Source organism: Lepisosteus platostomus, assembly GCF_059453375.1.
Source record: "Lepisosteus platostomus isolate fLepPlt1 chromosome 5 unlocalized genomic scaffold, fLepPlt1.hap1 SUPER_5_unloc_1, whole genome shotgun sequence".
Taxonomy (NCBI): Eukaryota; Metazoa; Chordata; class Actinopteri; order Semionotiformes; family Lepisosteidae; genus Lepisosteus; species Lepisosteus platostomus.
In genome coordinates, this window is record NW_028291471.1 from 144,060 (window position 1) to 158,905 (window position 14,846).

Here is a 14,846-nt window from a genome sequence, read left to right on the forward strand (position 1 = left end):
ACTTACCAATTTCACGGGGATACTTCAGAGTGAATCTGAAGCTGAAACTGTGATTTGATCGAAGTCGAAGTAACCCGCGAATCTTTTTTTGAAGAAACACGTGTTTATTAAGCGCTATATAGTCCTTTCCTCCTCCTCTCTCTTCACTCCTCTGAGCTCACGGGGCTCCGGCACCGCCCCCCGCTAGAATCCGCCGCTCTGTGACGTCAGGCTGCTCACTGTGACGCCCCTGTGACGTCGCCCCCGACGCGCTCACGGCTCGGCCGCGAAACAAAAATGGCCGCCGGGTCCACATTTTTTTTTGGGTGGAAATGTTATTTATCCAACTCTCAGCGGCCAGCCGGGTGTCCCTGTATGACCCCGGTAGTCGCCACCTCGGACAGGCAGGGGAAACGGGTCCAGCTGTTTCCGGCCCAAGGGTTACAAAAGCTGCACTTGAATTTAAAGACAAAATCACGTCGAGGGTGCATTCAGCACCCCCACGTCCAACACGGGTTTCCGTGGGGTTTGGTTCAGTGAAATTAGCATCCCCCCCGAACCCCAAATCAAAGAAAGACCAAACTCCACCCCCCTCTAGTGGCCAAGGGCGGAAATTTCGGGCCACGCCACGTCCAAAAAACACGGGTTCCCCCCCCCCGTCTTGCGGGGAAAAGAGACGCCATTTTCTTTTCCGAGCACTGCGTGGGACCTCATGACCCCCCCCCAAAAAAACGGGCTTCGGAGACGAGGAAAACCAGGCACGTCGACCTCTCTACAACACCACCCGGCCGTTTCAGACCGTGGGAAAAAAATAAATACAATTTCGCCCCTCACCGACCGCCGCGCAAAAAAACACAACTTCATGCTACAGAAATGGCCTGTGTGAGGGGGGGGCACGGGAAAAAAATAAAACCTGCGTGTTTTCGGCAGAGTAAGCTCAGCGGGGAAACTCTGAATCTCGGGGTTGCTTCTTGAACCCCGAAAACGACCTTTTTTCTCTCTCTCGTTTTCTTGGTGTCTGGGACGTTCACGAACTCCGCCGCGTCGGTGCGATTCCCAGCGGGACTTGAACATAACCCCCCCGTGGGGCCACAGCGCCCCCGTGTGGCCGAGAGGACCACCACCCGCAGGGCTGAGCTTTTACTGACGTGTCCCGCTTTCACTCTGGCGATGAAGGAGGGAATCAAGGAGGAGAATTAATATTGTGATCCACCAGTCCATCACAGGACACACACACACCCTGGAAAGGACAGCAGTCCATCACAGGACACACACAGACTCACACACCCTGGACAGGACAGTAGTCTATCACAGGATGTTCAGTGCCTCTCTCTAATAAAGTAGAAACGTGACATTAAACTCCGTTCAAAACGGGAGAAATCACCAGGACACGATACACCTTGCTCCGGACGATGGGAGAAGACCTGTACCTTCACGTGTCCGGGTTGTGAAAACGTCTTCTGGCAGTTCAAAACGTTTCGAAGAGACTACAGCGCTATCCTGTGTTCCATTTCTATCGTGTATTATTATACAGTCATAAGTATCTGTACTGATCACAGAGTCCCCCTCTCACTGCCAGGACTGAAGCCCAGTGCAGCACGAATAATAATAATAATAATAATAATAATAAGTCTGGACCCTCCACTCAGAGCTCTTCCCAGGTCAGGGGGATCCCCTCCAGCCCCCCCAGTGTGCAGCCCCCACCTGGATGACAATTCAGTCCGGTCAGCACACAGCAGCTCTCAGTGGGGAGGAGAGCAGAGGGATGGAGCCAGTTCGGAGAGGGGGGTGATTAGGAGGCCACGATGGGTCAAGACCAGGGGGGGAATCAGGCCAGGACACTGGGGTAACACCTCTACTCTTCTCCAGAGACACCCCGGGATTGTTAATGAGCACAGAGAGTCAGGACCTCCGTTTGACGTCTCATCCGAAGGACAGCGCCTGTTTACAGTCCAGTGTCCCCCGTCACTATACTGGGGCATCAGGACTCACACAGACCACAGGGTGAGCGCCCCCTGCTGGCCCTACTAACACCTCTCCCAGCAGCAACCTCGGTTTTTCCCAGGAGTCTCCCCTCCACGTACTGACCAGGCTCCCACCTGCTGGGCTCCAGTGGGGAGGGGGCTGCCAGCTGGGAGCTGCAGGGTGAGATGGCTGCTGGGCAAACGATGGCTAAAGAGTTTCCTAGGACACCCTGGACTTCGTGGTCGACTTCCTTCTCTTCAGACGGAGGTGGCTTGAAATCTGTCTCGTTTCAAGGAGTATTGGACACGATGCCCCCCCTGCTATATCCCCGCCAACTGGTGGCACGCCGACGACGAGGGCTCTCGGCCTCAATCCATCAACCACAAACTCTCCGGGATGAAAGAGAAGGACAGACTCTGTTCGTTCGTTTTGGTGGGGGGGGGAGGGAAAAAACCAAAAGCTAAACAGATTTTTTTTTAAACCATTTTAATGATGCTTAACAAAAGAACAAAAATTACAATATAGATTAAGTCCAGTCTGGGGACCCTCAGTTTTGGTCCAGTCCAGTCTGGGGTCCCTCAGCTTCGGTCCAGCACAGTCTGGGGCCCCTCAGCTCCGGTCCGGTCCAGTCCAGTCTGGGGCCCCTCAGCTCCAGTGCAGCCCAGTCTGGTGTCCCTCAGCTCCAGTCCAGCCCAGTCTGGTGTCCCTCAGCTTCGGTCCAGCACAGACTGGGGTCCCTCAGCTCCTGTCCAGTCCAGTCTGGTGTCTCTCAGCTCCGGTCCAGTCCAAGCTGGTGTCCCTAGGCTCCAGTCCAGTCGTCTGGTGTCCCTCAGCTCCGAACCAGTCCAGTCCAGTCCAGTCCAGTCCAGATCTTAGCAGGCACAGAACCAGGAAAGGAACCTGGAAAGAATATTGTTATTGCAGGTGTGAGGGACACAGACACAGACGTCACCATGACATCAAACAGCAAGAGGAGACTCCTCATTGAATCACAGACACGACCGGGCGGCGCCCCCCTGTCTGCTCACCTGCACCTCCTCTTCCTCTTCTTGTCCTTCCCGGCAGCCTGCTCCTCTCCTGAGCTACGGTCTCCGCCACCTCCATCGGCTTGTCCAGATCTTCTGTCTCCACCGACATGCAGCTCAGGGACTTCAAAAAGATGCACCAGCGCTTCTGAAGCAGAGAGAGGAGAGTCACGTTAAGAGTCGGAGTGGACACTCCAGGACATGAACACTGCACTGAGAGAGAGAGAGGGGTTCATACAGACACACTGACTGGACACTCCAGTACATGAACACTGCACTGAGAGAGAGAGGGGTTCATACAGACACACGACTGGACAGTCCAGTACATGAACACTGCCCTGCTCTCGGCCTCAATCCGTCAACCACAAAAGAGAAAGAGAGAGATAGGTGAGTCAAGTGTCCCTAGAGCACAGAGACACTGCTGAGATCACACTCGCAGGGAGTGAGCCTGGGTGTAGCCCACTAATACTGACCCACTGGACACCACAGGACAGAGAGGAGGAGGAAGAGAGAGACACACTGCCTGGACACCACAGGACAAAGAGGAGGAGGAGAGAGACACACTGCCTGGACACCACAGGACAGAGAGGAGGAGAGAGACACACTGAGGACAGAGAGGAGGAGGAGAGAGACACTGACAGACAGGGCTGAAAGAGAGAGAAACACTGAGAACCAGGGACAGACAAGATGGCGAAACTCCACCACAGACAGGACAGGAGGCAGGGTGGGATCAGCACTGACCTCCTTCCTCTCTCCTGCCGGAGGAGCTGTCTCCACCTCCTCTTCCTCCTGCAAGTCAAGAGACAGGCTGAGAGAGAGACGGGCTGGCGGGACATCGGCGAACAGAGCTGAAGGCAGAGAGCCGGGGAGACAGGCCCAGCTGGGACAACGCAGGACAGACAGAGAGACAGACAGGGAGACACACGAAGAGACACAGGGAGAGAGACCCAGCTGGGACAACGGAGGACAGACAGAGAGCAGGGAGACATGGAAAGACACAGGGAGAGAGACAGGGAGAGAGGGACAGACACAGAGAAAAAGAGACTCAGACAGAAGGACAGAAAGAGAGAAGTACAGACGGACAAAAAGACAGAAAAGGACAGATGGACTGATGATCAGAAAGAGAGAAAAGGACAGAAGGACAGATGGACAGAGAAACGAACAGAAGGACAGATGGACAGAGAAACGAACAGAAGGACAGAAGGACAGTGAAAATGACAGATGGACAGAAGAAAAGACGGACAGAGAAAAGGACAGACAGACGGACAGACTGCCCCACTTGCCTCGTCAGACATCTCAGCCTCTCTCCTTACCCTCCCCACCGGGGAGCACCAGGCGGGGCCTGGCGGGGCCGGGCGGGCGATGGGGGGCAGGACCGGCGGGGGCAGTGGCAGGGGCACCGCCCCGGGCAGCAGGGGGGGCTCGAGGGGCATGGCGGGGAGGAAGGGGGGGCGGCGGGGCGGGGCGGGCAGGGGCCTGAGGGGGCCGGAGGGGGGGGCCGGGGGCAGGGAGCGGAGGGGGCTCTCGGGCGCGGAGGGGGGGGACACTGAGCGGGACGAGCCGGGCGACCCCGGGAGCTCCAGCTGCAGCTCGGCCGCCCTCTCCAGGACGAGCTCGGGGAGACACGAAGACACCACAGGATTCTGTCCAGCGGGAAGAGGGGGAAACACAACGCAGGGGGGATGAGGAGCAGAGACTACGCCTGGACAGGTGAGTGTGTACAGTGTGTCCAGTGAGAATGTGGACAGGTGAGTGTGTCCAGTGTGTCCAGTCAGAGTGTGGACAGGTGAGTGTGGAGTGTGTCCAGTGAGAGTCTGGACAGGTGAGTGTGTCCAGTGAGAGTCTGGACAGGTGAGTGTGGACAGTGTGAGTTTGGACAGGTGAGTGTGGACAGTGTGTCCAGTAAGAGTCTGGACAGGTGAGTCTCTACAGTGTGTCCAGTGAGAGTCTGGACAGGTGAGTGTGGACAGTAAAAGTCTGGACAGGTGAGTGTGTCCAGTGTGTCCAGTAAGAGTCTGGACAGGTGAGTGTGTACAGTGTGTCCAGTAAGAGTCCGGACAGGCGAGTGTGTCCAGTGTGTCCAGTAAGAGTGTAGACAGATGTGTTCAAGAGTATGAAGCTGTCTTACCCTGTAACCCAGCTCATGGGTGTTAGGGGGTGCTCTGTCTCCTCCCCAGATCTCACCTTCATGTCTGGTGAAATGCCGGACCACTAGGAGATGCTGGAAACGAGGACACAAGACAGAGGTCAGGTCCACAGAGCTCACTCAATCACTACAGCAAGCAGAGACCTCTCGGACATCAGGACTGTGGGGCTCAGTGTGGGGAGCTGTAGGGTATCGGGAGTTTAGGGGTTAGTGTGGGGAGCTGTAGGGTATCGGGAGTTTAGGGGTTAGTGTTGGGAGCTATAGGGTATCGGGAGTTTAGGGGTCAGTGTGGGGAGCTGTAGGGTATCGGGAGTTTAGGGGTCAGTGGTGGGAGCTGTAGGGTAGATGTGGGGCACCGGGCCCACCACAGGGCGGCCGGTCCAGTTTCGCGGAAGGCGACCGGGTCAGACTTACGGAAAAGCACCGGGACTTGGGCCGGGACCTCTCCCGCTGCCAGTCCGGGTTCGGCCTGACCGGTGTGACCTGTGAAAACGCCAAACAGCCCATCTCTGAGACAGCTCTAACCAAATAGCCAAGCCCAGTCGTGTCGAGACTAGGGGCCTTGGGCAGTCTCTACAGTGTGTCCAGTGAGAGTGTGGACAGGTGAGTGTGTACAGTGTGTCCAGTGAGAGTCTGGACAGGTGAGTCTCTACAGTGTGTCCAGTAAGAGTCCGGACAGGTGAGTGTGTACAGTGTGTCCAGTGAGAGTCTGGACAGGTGAGTCTTTACAGTGTGTCCAGTGAGAGTGTGGACAGGTAAGTCTCTACAGTGTGTCCAGTGAGAGTGTGGACAGGTGAGTGTGTATAGTGTGTCCAGTGAGAGTCTGGACAGGTGAGTCTGACCAGTGTGTCCAGTAAGAGTCTGGACAGGTGAGTGTGTACAGTGTGTCCAGTAAGAGTCTGGACAGGTGAGTCTCTACAGTGTGTCCAGTGAGAGTCTGGAAAGGTGAGTGTGTACAGTGTGTCCAGTGAGAGTCTGGAAAGTTGAGTGTGTACAGTGTGTCCAGTGAGAGTCCGGACAGGTGAATGTATCTAGTGTGTCCAGTGAAAGTCTGGACAGGTGAGTGTGTCCAGGAAGAGTCTGGACAGGTGAGTCTCTACAGTGGGTCCAGTAAGAGTCTGGACAGGTGAGTGTGTACAGTGTGTCCAGTAAGAGTCCGGACAGGTGAGTGTATCCAGTGTGTCCAGTGAATGTCTGGACTGGTGAGTGTGTCCAGGAAGAGTCTGGATAGGTGAGTGTGTACAGTGTGTCCAGTAAGAGTCTGGACAGGTGAGTCTCTACAGTGTGTCCAGTAAGAGTCTGGACAGGTGAGTGTGTACAGTGTGTCCAGTAAGAGTCCGGACAGGTGAGTGTATCCAGTGTGTCCAGTGAATGTCTGGACAGGTGAGTCTCTACAGTGGGTCCAGGAAGAGTGTGGGACATCCAGAGGCAATCTGTGCTGTCAGAAGGCCATAATGGACCTGCAGCTTGGTTTTCCTCGGACCCGCGACCCTGTCTCTTGAGCCGAGGCGTGTCCTCAGTCAAGATCACCACTGGAAGTGTCTCTCCTCGTCTAGAGGTGTTACCGTGAGACCTGGTCTGTCAAGCGCTTTGCGCTGCTATGTGTGTGAAAGGTGCTCTATCAGTGAAGTTTATTATTATTATTATTATTATTATTATTATTATTATTATTATTATTATTATTATAATACAGCGAGCGCTGCTGGGGGCGGAGAGGCCAGTCGGAGGAGGGCTGGACGCTGGACGCTGGACGCTGGATGGTGGGCGGGAGGGGTGGACTTACGACGCCTCGCCGGGCCCGGGTCCTGCTGCGACCGCGCACGGCCGTGAGGCATCTCTGTCGGTCCATCGTCCTGCCGAGACAAGCAGAGTCACAGAGCGGAGGAGAGGGGGCGGAGCCACACAGCTGGGCGGCTTGTTCCCCACCCCCGCCCTCCTCTGTGTACAGAAGAGCCTCCTGTCCTGACTGGAGGACCTCACCCAGCTGTGTCCTGAGAGAAGCCAGGGTATCAGCTTTGTTCCACACCCCCGCCACCCTCTGTGTACAGTAGAGCCTCCTGTCCTGACTGGAGGAGCTCACCCAGTTGTGTCTGGAGAGGAACCAGGGTATCAGCTTTGTTCCACACCCCCGCCACTCTCTGTGTACAGTAGAGCCTCCTGTCCTGACTGGAGGAGCTCACCCAGCTGTGTCTGGAGAGAAGCCAGGGTATTGGCTTTGTTCCCCACCCCCACCACTCTCTGTGTAGAGGTGCACCTCCTCTCAATATCTTTTTACAGCACGATCACACCCATAAGAGTGGAGTAACGGTAAGAAAAACAACTTACTTCTCCACTTATTTTGTTATTTCTCGCCAGCGGCGCTTTTGACTGACTTACCGATTTCACGGGGATATTGAAGAGCGATTCTGAAGCTGAAACTAACGATTGAAGTCGAAGTAACTTTATTGGAAGAAACACGTGTTTAGAAAAGACTATATAGTGCTTTCCTCCTCTTCTCTCTTCACTCCTCTGAGCTCATGGGGCTCCGGCGCCGCCCCCCGCTAGAATCCGCCGCTCTGTGACGTCAGGCGGCTCATTGTGACGCCTCCGTGACGTCGCACCCAGCCGGGTGTCCCTGTACGACCCCGGTAGTCGCCACCTCGGACAGGCAGGGGAAACGGGTCCAGCTGTTTCCGGCCCAAGGGTTACAAAAGCTGCACTTGAATTTAAAGACAAAATCACGTCAAGGGCGCATTCAGCACCCCCACGTCCAACACGGGTTTCCGTGGGGTTTGGTTCAGTGAAATTAGCATCCCCCCCGAACCCCAAATCAAAGAAAGACCAACCTCCACTCCCCTCTAGCGCCCAAGGGCGGAAATTTCGGGCCACGCCACGTCCTGCGGGGAAAAGAAACGCCATTTTCTTTTCCGAGCGCTGCGACCCCCCCCCCCCAAAAAAAACGGGCTTCGCAGACGAGGAAAACCGGGCACGTCGACCTCTCTACAACACCACCCGGCTGTTTCTGTTTCAAACCGTGGGGAAAAAAATACCGAGAGGACCACCACCCGCAGGGCTGAGCTTTTACTGCCGTGTCCCGCTTTCACTCTGGCGATGAATGAGGGAATCAAGGAGGAGAATTAATATTGTGATCCACCAGTCCATCACAGGACACACACACACCCTGGACAGGACAGCAGTCCTTCACAGGATATAAGTCCATTACAGTACACTCACATACCCTGGACAGGACACCAGCCCATCACAGGACACACACAGACTCATACACCCTGGACAGGACAGCAGTCCATCACAGGACACACACACTCACACACCCTGGACAGGACACCAGTCCATCACAGGATGTTCAGTGCCTCTCTCTAATAAAGTAGAAACGCAACATTAAACTCCGTTCAAAACGGGAGCAATCACCAGGACACCATACACCTTGCTCCGGCCGAAGGGAGAAGACCTGTACCTTCATGAGTCCGGGTTGTGAAAACTTCTTCTGGCAGTTCAAAACGTTTCGAAGAGACTACAGCGCTACCCTTTTTCCATTTCTATCGTGTATTATTATACAGTCATAAGTATCTGTCCTGATCACAGAGTCCCCCCTCTCACTGCCAGGACTGAAGCCCAGTGCAGCACGAATAATAATAATAATTAATAAGTCTGGACCCTCCCCTCAGAGCTCTTCCCAGGTCAGGGGGATCCCCTCCAGTCCCCCCAGTGTGCAACCCCCACCTGGATGATGCTCCAGTCCGCTCAGCACACAGCAGCTCTCAGTGGGGAGGAGAGCAGAGGGATGGAGCCAGTTCAGAGACGGGGGTGATTAGGAGGCCATGATGGGTCAAGACCAGGGGGGGAATCAGGCCAGGACACTGGGGTAACACCCCTACTCTTCTCCAGAAACAGCCCGGGATTGTTAATGAGCACAGAGAGTCAGGACCTCGGTTTGACGTCTCATCTGAAGGATGGCGCCTGTTTACAGTCCAGTGTCCCCGTCACTATACTGGGGCATCAGGACCCACACAGACCGCAGGGTGAGCGCCCCCTGCTGGCCCTACTAACACCTCTCCCAGCAGCAACCTCAGTTTTTCCCAGGAGTCTCCCCTCCACGTACTGACCAGGCTCCCACCTGCTGGGCTCCAGTGGGGAGGGGGCTGCCAGCTGGGAGCTGCAGGGTGAGATGGCTGCTGGGCAAACGATGGCTAAAGAGTTTCCTAGGACACCCTGGACTTCGTGGTCGACTTCCTTCTCTTCAGACGGAGGTGGCTTGAAATCTGTCTCGTTTCAAAGAGTATTGGACACGATGCCCCCCCTGCTATATCCCCGCCAACTGGTGGCACGCTGACGACGAGGGCTCTCAGCCTCAATCCGTCAACCACAAACTCTCCGGGATGAAAGAGAAGGACAGACTCTGTTCGTTCGTTTCAGGGAGGGGGAGGGAAAAAAACAAAAGCTAAACAGATTTTTTTTAAAACCATTTTAATGATGCTTAACAAAAGAACAAAAATTACAATACAGATTAAGTCCAGTCTGGGGACCCTCAGGTTAGGTCCAGTCCAGTCTAGGGCCCCTCAGCTTCGGTCCAGCACAGTCTGGGGCCCCTCAGCTCCGGTCCAGCACAGTCCAGTCCAGATCTTAGCAGGCACAGAACCAGGAAAGGAACCTGGAAAGAATATTGTTATTGCAGGTGTGAGGGACACAGACACAGACGTCACCATGACATCAAACAGCAAGAGGAGACTCCTCCTTGAATCACAGACATGACCGGGCGGCACCCCCCTGTCTGCTCACCTGCACCTCCTCTTCCTCTTCTTGTCCTTCCCGGCAGCCTGCTCCTCCTCTCCCTCGCTCTTCCTCTCCTGAGCAACGGTCTCCGCCACTTCCATTGGCTCGTCCTGATCTTCTGTCTCCACCGACACGCAGCTCAGGGACTTCAAAAAGATGCACCAGCGCTTCTGAAGCAGAGACAGGAGAGTCACGTTAAGAGTCGGACTGGACACTCCAGTACATGAACACTGCACTGAGAGAGAGAGGGGTTCATACAGACACACTGACTGGACACTCCAGTACATGAACACTGCACTGAGAGAGAGAGGGGTTCACACAGACACATGACTGGACACTCCAGTACATGAACACTGCACTGAGAGAGAGAGGGGTTCATACAGACACACTGACTGGACACTCCAGTACATGAACACTGCACTGAGAGAGAGAGGGGTTCATACAGACACACTGACTGGACACTGGACAGGAGTAAAGAGAGGATCAGAGCATTACCCACCTTCTTTTTTTTCTGTCTCACAGGAGGTGGTGATTGGACCTCCTCCAGCTAGAGTCCTTGGAGGGAGAGAGGGGGCAGGAGAGGGACAGCACAGGGAGAGAAAGAGAGAGACAGGTGAGTCAAGTGTCCCAAGAGCACAGAGACTCTGCTGAGATCACACTCGCAGTGAGTGAGCCTGGGTGTAGCCCACTAATACTGACCCACTGGACACCACAGGACAGAGAGGAGGAGGAGGAGAGAGACACACTGCCTGGACACCACAGGACAGAGAGGAGGAGGAGAGAGACACACTGAGGACAGAGAGGAGGAGGAGAGAGACACTGACAGACAGGGCTGAAAGAGAGAGAAACACTGAGACCCAGGGACAGACAAGACGGCGAAACTCCACCACAGACAGGACAGGAGGCAGGGTGGGACCAGCACTGACCTCCTTCCTCTCTCCTGCCGAAGGAGCTGTCTCCACCTCCTCTTCCTCCTGCAAGTCAAGAGACAGGCTGAGAGAGAGACGGGCTGGTGGGACATCGGCGAACAGAGCTGAAGGCAGAGAGCCGGGGAGACAGGCCCAGCTGGGACAACGCAGGACAGACAGAGAGACAGACAGAAAGGAAGGAGAGAGAGAGACAAAGATGAAGGCACAGAAAGACAGCAGGCAAAGAGAAAGATTGAGATTGAGGGACAAACAAACCGAGAGAGAGAGAGGAAGGAGAGAGAGAGACAGAGATCGAGGGACAGACAGACTGACAGACAGGGCTGAAAGAGAGAGACAGAGAGGCAGGGACAGACAGACAGCAGGACGAGAGAGAGACAGAGATCGAGGGACAATAATTTGGTTTCGAAATTTATTCTGAAAATATACAATCATTTTCAGATTGAGACTCCTGAAAAATATCGAGTTCAAATTATACATTATGTACAATATTATAATCAACATATGGCTAATCATCAAAAATAAAAAAAACTGTACTGGGGGACACAGCTGGCTGTGCTGTTCTGGACAGAACACACTGAGGTCCAGTTTCCACCTCCTGCAGGATCAAACAGCACCCCCACTGGCTCTCCAGTGAATAGAGGGACAGACAGAGAGGCTTCAGGCTGCAGGGTGAGTGTCTCTGTGAGCTGAAAGACAATCAGGACAGAGGATGATAGAAGAACACACTCTGTCAAGAATATAGAGTCCTCTAGTGACCCTACTGTAGACCTGCTCACCGCCCACAGTGACGATCACAGTGCTGATACTGCTTCCCTTAAGGTCCCTCACTGTGTAGTTGCCCTGATCAGCTGGAGTGAGGGAGCGGAGTGTCAGAGAGCTGTTCTGCACTGACACTCACTGTTCGTACCTGGGGCCAGGGAGCCCTGCGCTGCTCAGTAAGACTATACGAGACTGGACAGATCCTGCAGGATCAAACAGCACCTCCACTGGACCAGCAGTGTGGAGGGGGGAGACAGAGAGGCACCAGGCTGCAGGCTGTGGACTTCTGAGTGAGCTGAAAAGGGACAGGTAGAAACATGTTGAATATTTAGTTTTACAACAATACCTTGAGTTTGGACTGCGATCAGCTTCATTTTGTATTTCAGCTGTGAAAATGCAATTTCAAAAATGCACGCCCCAGTCATGTTAGGTTCAAGTTACAGTTGCATCACAACTCAATACATTTGCAATTCACTTCAAATGTTGTTTTTGTTTGATCCAGTCTGTCCTCACCTAAAGGAGATATGGACTCAGTCTTTGGAATTTGTATATATATATATTTCAGTGATCCCTCAGCCATTCCTTCTGTATTGTAATTCAATTTCTCTTTTAAAATTCCTTCCCCACTTCTAGGACCTGCAGTTGCTGAACTCCACAATGGCTTCTATTGGAAAGTCTGTGACTGAGACCAAGCAATGAGCAATTCTTATATAAATACAATAAAATCATTATGCTCAAACTATGAGAGAGAAAATTAAGGATAATTTAAGAAATCAGTCTTAGCTTGTTTCTATACACAGATGGTATTATTTATTTTCAAAGGAAACCCACGAGGATTCCCCTGGTGTGCAAGATGTGCCTGAATACTTTTGATCAGTTTCCTGCTCACTTGAAGAGGGCGTGTATGAAGCACGCCACGGCAGAAGAGATCAGGATGGCCTCTCAACAGGCGAGGAAGGACATGATAAATCACCTGAAGAACATCGTGGATTACAACAGAATAGAGATCATGTCTGGCGAGGCAAACAGGGCAGTGGTTGTAAGACTGCTGGAGTCCTTGGCATTAGGGACTAAATATACTAAACGTATGATGCTAAAATGTTATTTTCACATATATTAATGTAATAAATGATTGCTTATGCTTTATGCACTACTTCACTGCTTCACTGCTCTATGCTGTCTGGAAATAAATCCTCAGACTGCTTACTGCCCTGGGCATGTACCAATAAATTACAGGAGCACATCTATATATCACTGCGTTGAAGCAGGAGACACACAGTCACTGCAAACACATCCTAAATACAGTGTTCCAGCACCTCTGACCTCATCCAGAACGTATCATTTCTTGAAAGGGATTGCTGTCCGAATGCACATCTGAATCCCAAACAGAATCTCTAGTAAAATACGATCATTTGTGAAACAGGCAAATGACTGTCTCAGGGGCCCATTCCTCATTCTCAAGACACATGTATGTAGTACGTACACCATGCATTGAGCAATAGGGACTGAAGACACCACAGGTAAGGTTAGAAGTCATTCTGAGGGATACAGCTAGGCATCTGAAATGCAGGGCTTGAGAGCCCTTTCAGGAGCACTGCATCTTTTGAGACAGACCCGTGCTTGTTAAACAAATGATCATTTCTTTCAGCATTAGGGACTAAATATACTAAACGTATGATGCTTAAATGTTATTTTCACATATATTAATGTAATAAATCATTGCTTATGCTTTAACAACAAATCTAATTAAAATAAAAGCTTAAGTTTTGTATTTATCTTGTACCATAGAACATGATTTTCTTTGTATTTCAAGCCCACAAAGTGTCCAAATGTTCTATGATCATTTCTTTCAGCATTAGGGACTAAATATACTAAACGTATGATGCTAAAATCCTGAAAAAAGGATGTGCTCCATCTCGTCAGTAGATTGGATTCCAAAACTGATTTCGGTCAATATACATTACCTTTGAAGATAAGGTACAGTCTACTGTAGGGAACCATCAACGTATAAAGCATTGGCCTTCCCTGGGGGGCAGGTAGGTGCAAAAGATAAACCTTTATCCTATCTTTGTGGCCAAGCAGTATTTTTCCAAGTTTCACCAAGCTCATCATGTTGCCATAGTAGACAAAGTTCTATAAAATGTTAAATAACTTTTAAAAAAAGCATTTTGGTCTTTCAGTACTGTACAAGGTGAATTAAACTGTCCCTGGTAATGCAAAGTAATTAGAAGCATCCCAGAAACTTTATCTCTAGAAACATTAGCTGTTTTATATCATGTAATTTAGTGTGATGTTGTCAGAATTCAAGGCCATTATCACACACAGAAATTGGTTCAGATAAATCTAAAAAACACAGCTAAACATGGGTTTAAATGTAAAATAGAAGTCTTACCTCTTGTCAAAAGATTTAATTCAAGAAGTGAACCTCAGATCCTTCTTTGAAAAAAGTAAGTTCAAATGAAAATGATTGTTAAAAACTGGGCATCCATTAAATGACAAATTTAATCTAATACTGCTCTGATCATGGTAGCAGGAAGGTGTGAAAATTACTCTGTACCTAGGAGTATTTTGATCCCGAGTTCTGAATCCCAAACAGAATCTCTAGTAAAATAGGAGGCACTGGACTATAAATACCCATCCATGTTATAACACACTCACCAAGGGTTTTTTAGTTTAACTCTGAGCTTTGGGAGATTTAATACCTATGGTACCCATATTCATCCTTTATTTAAGGGAAGTACACATCCTAGACACACAGGAAACCCTCTTGCCCCAAGGGAAGACCGATTCTTTGGATGGTAATGATTGAACCTGGCTTACAACAGACATCTTTTGAAATGGTAATTCTTTCAGGTGGCTTGGCAAACTTCCTGCCCCAGCTAAGACAGGTACTTTGGATGTTAATGCTTGAGACTAGACATCTTTGGAAATGGTAATTCTTTCCGAGGGCTTGGGAAACTCTATTTCTTTGAATGCACCTGCACTGTTGAATATACTTTAAACCCATGCTTAGCCATGTTTTTAAAATTAAATTATAACGATTTCTGTGTTTGATAATGGTAGCAAAGGCTTCCTCCACCCACTGCTTTGCCAAAGGGAAGTGCTGTTTTCTGGGAGAGGTGGAGTCTTTGCTCGGTGTCACTTTCTGCTGAGTGCAATATACCTTTCACTTTTCACCTGCAATCGAGACAGGAGGTACAGTAACTCTGAGACTTGACTAAGGTCCTGGATATTGAATCACCACTACGATCAAGAGGTAAGACTTTACATTTT

At 51.4% G+C, this 14,846-nt stretch overlaps 1 protein-coding gene and 2 long non-coding RNA genes across 5 annotated transcripts in view; 1 reads left to right on the forward strand and 2 right to left on the reverse strand.

Moving 5' to 3' along the window:
- Positions 1 to 14,846, reverse strand: part of LOC148638367 (uncharacterized) — a 244,654-nt gene that overhangs the window by 35,887 nt on the left and 193,921 nt on the right. The window lies entirely within an intron of this gene.
- LOC148638368 (uncharacterized) overlaps positions 1 to 14,846 on the forward strand; it is a 51,246-nt gene that overhangs the window by 18,837 nt on the left and 17,563 nt on the right. The window lies entirely within an intron of this gene.
- The window catches only part of LOC148638370 (uncharacterized), a 29,448-nt gene continuing 24,164 nt past the window's right edge, over positions 9,563 to 14,846 (reverse strand). For 2 of the 3 annotated variants that reach the window (XM_088623371.1, XM_088623372.1), the window contains 5 exons: positions 11,713 to 11,868; positions 10,812 to 10,859; positions 10,385 to 10,440; positions 9,892 to 10,055; positions 9,563 to 9,763 (listed from right to left, as the gene is read on the reverse strand). In XM_088623371.1, coding sequence (XP_088479497.1) covers positions 9,662 to 9,763; positions 9,892 to 10,055; positions 10,385 to 10,440; positions 10,812 to 10,859; positions 11,713 to 11,868 — 526 coding nt within the window. In that variant the 3' untranslated portion in view covers positions 9,563 to 9,661. The remainder of the gene's footprint in view (positions 9,764 to 9,891; positions 10,056 to 10,384; positions 10,441 to 10,811; positions 10,860 to 11,712; positions 11,869 to 14,846) is intronic. The other variant, XM_088623373.1, reaches the window with a different exon arrangement.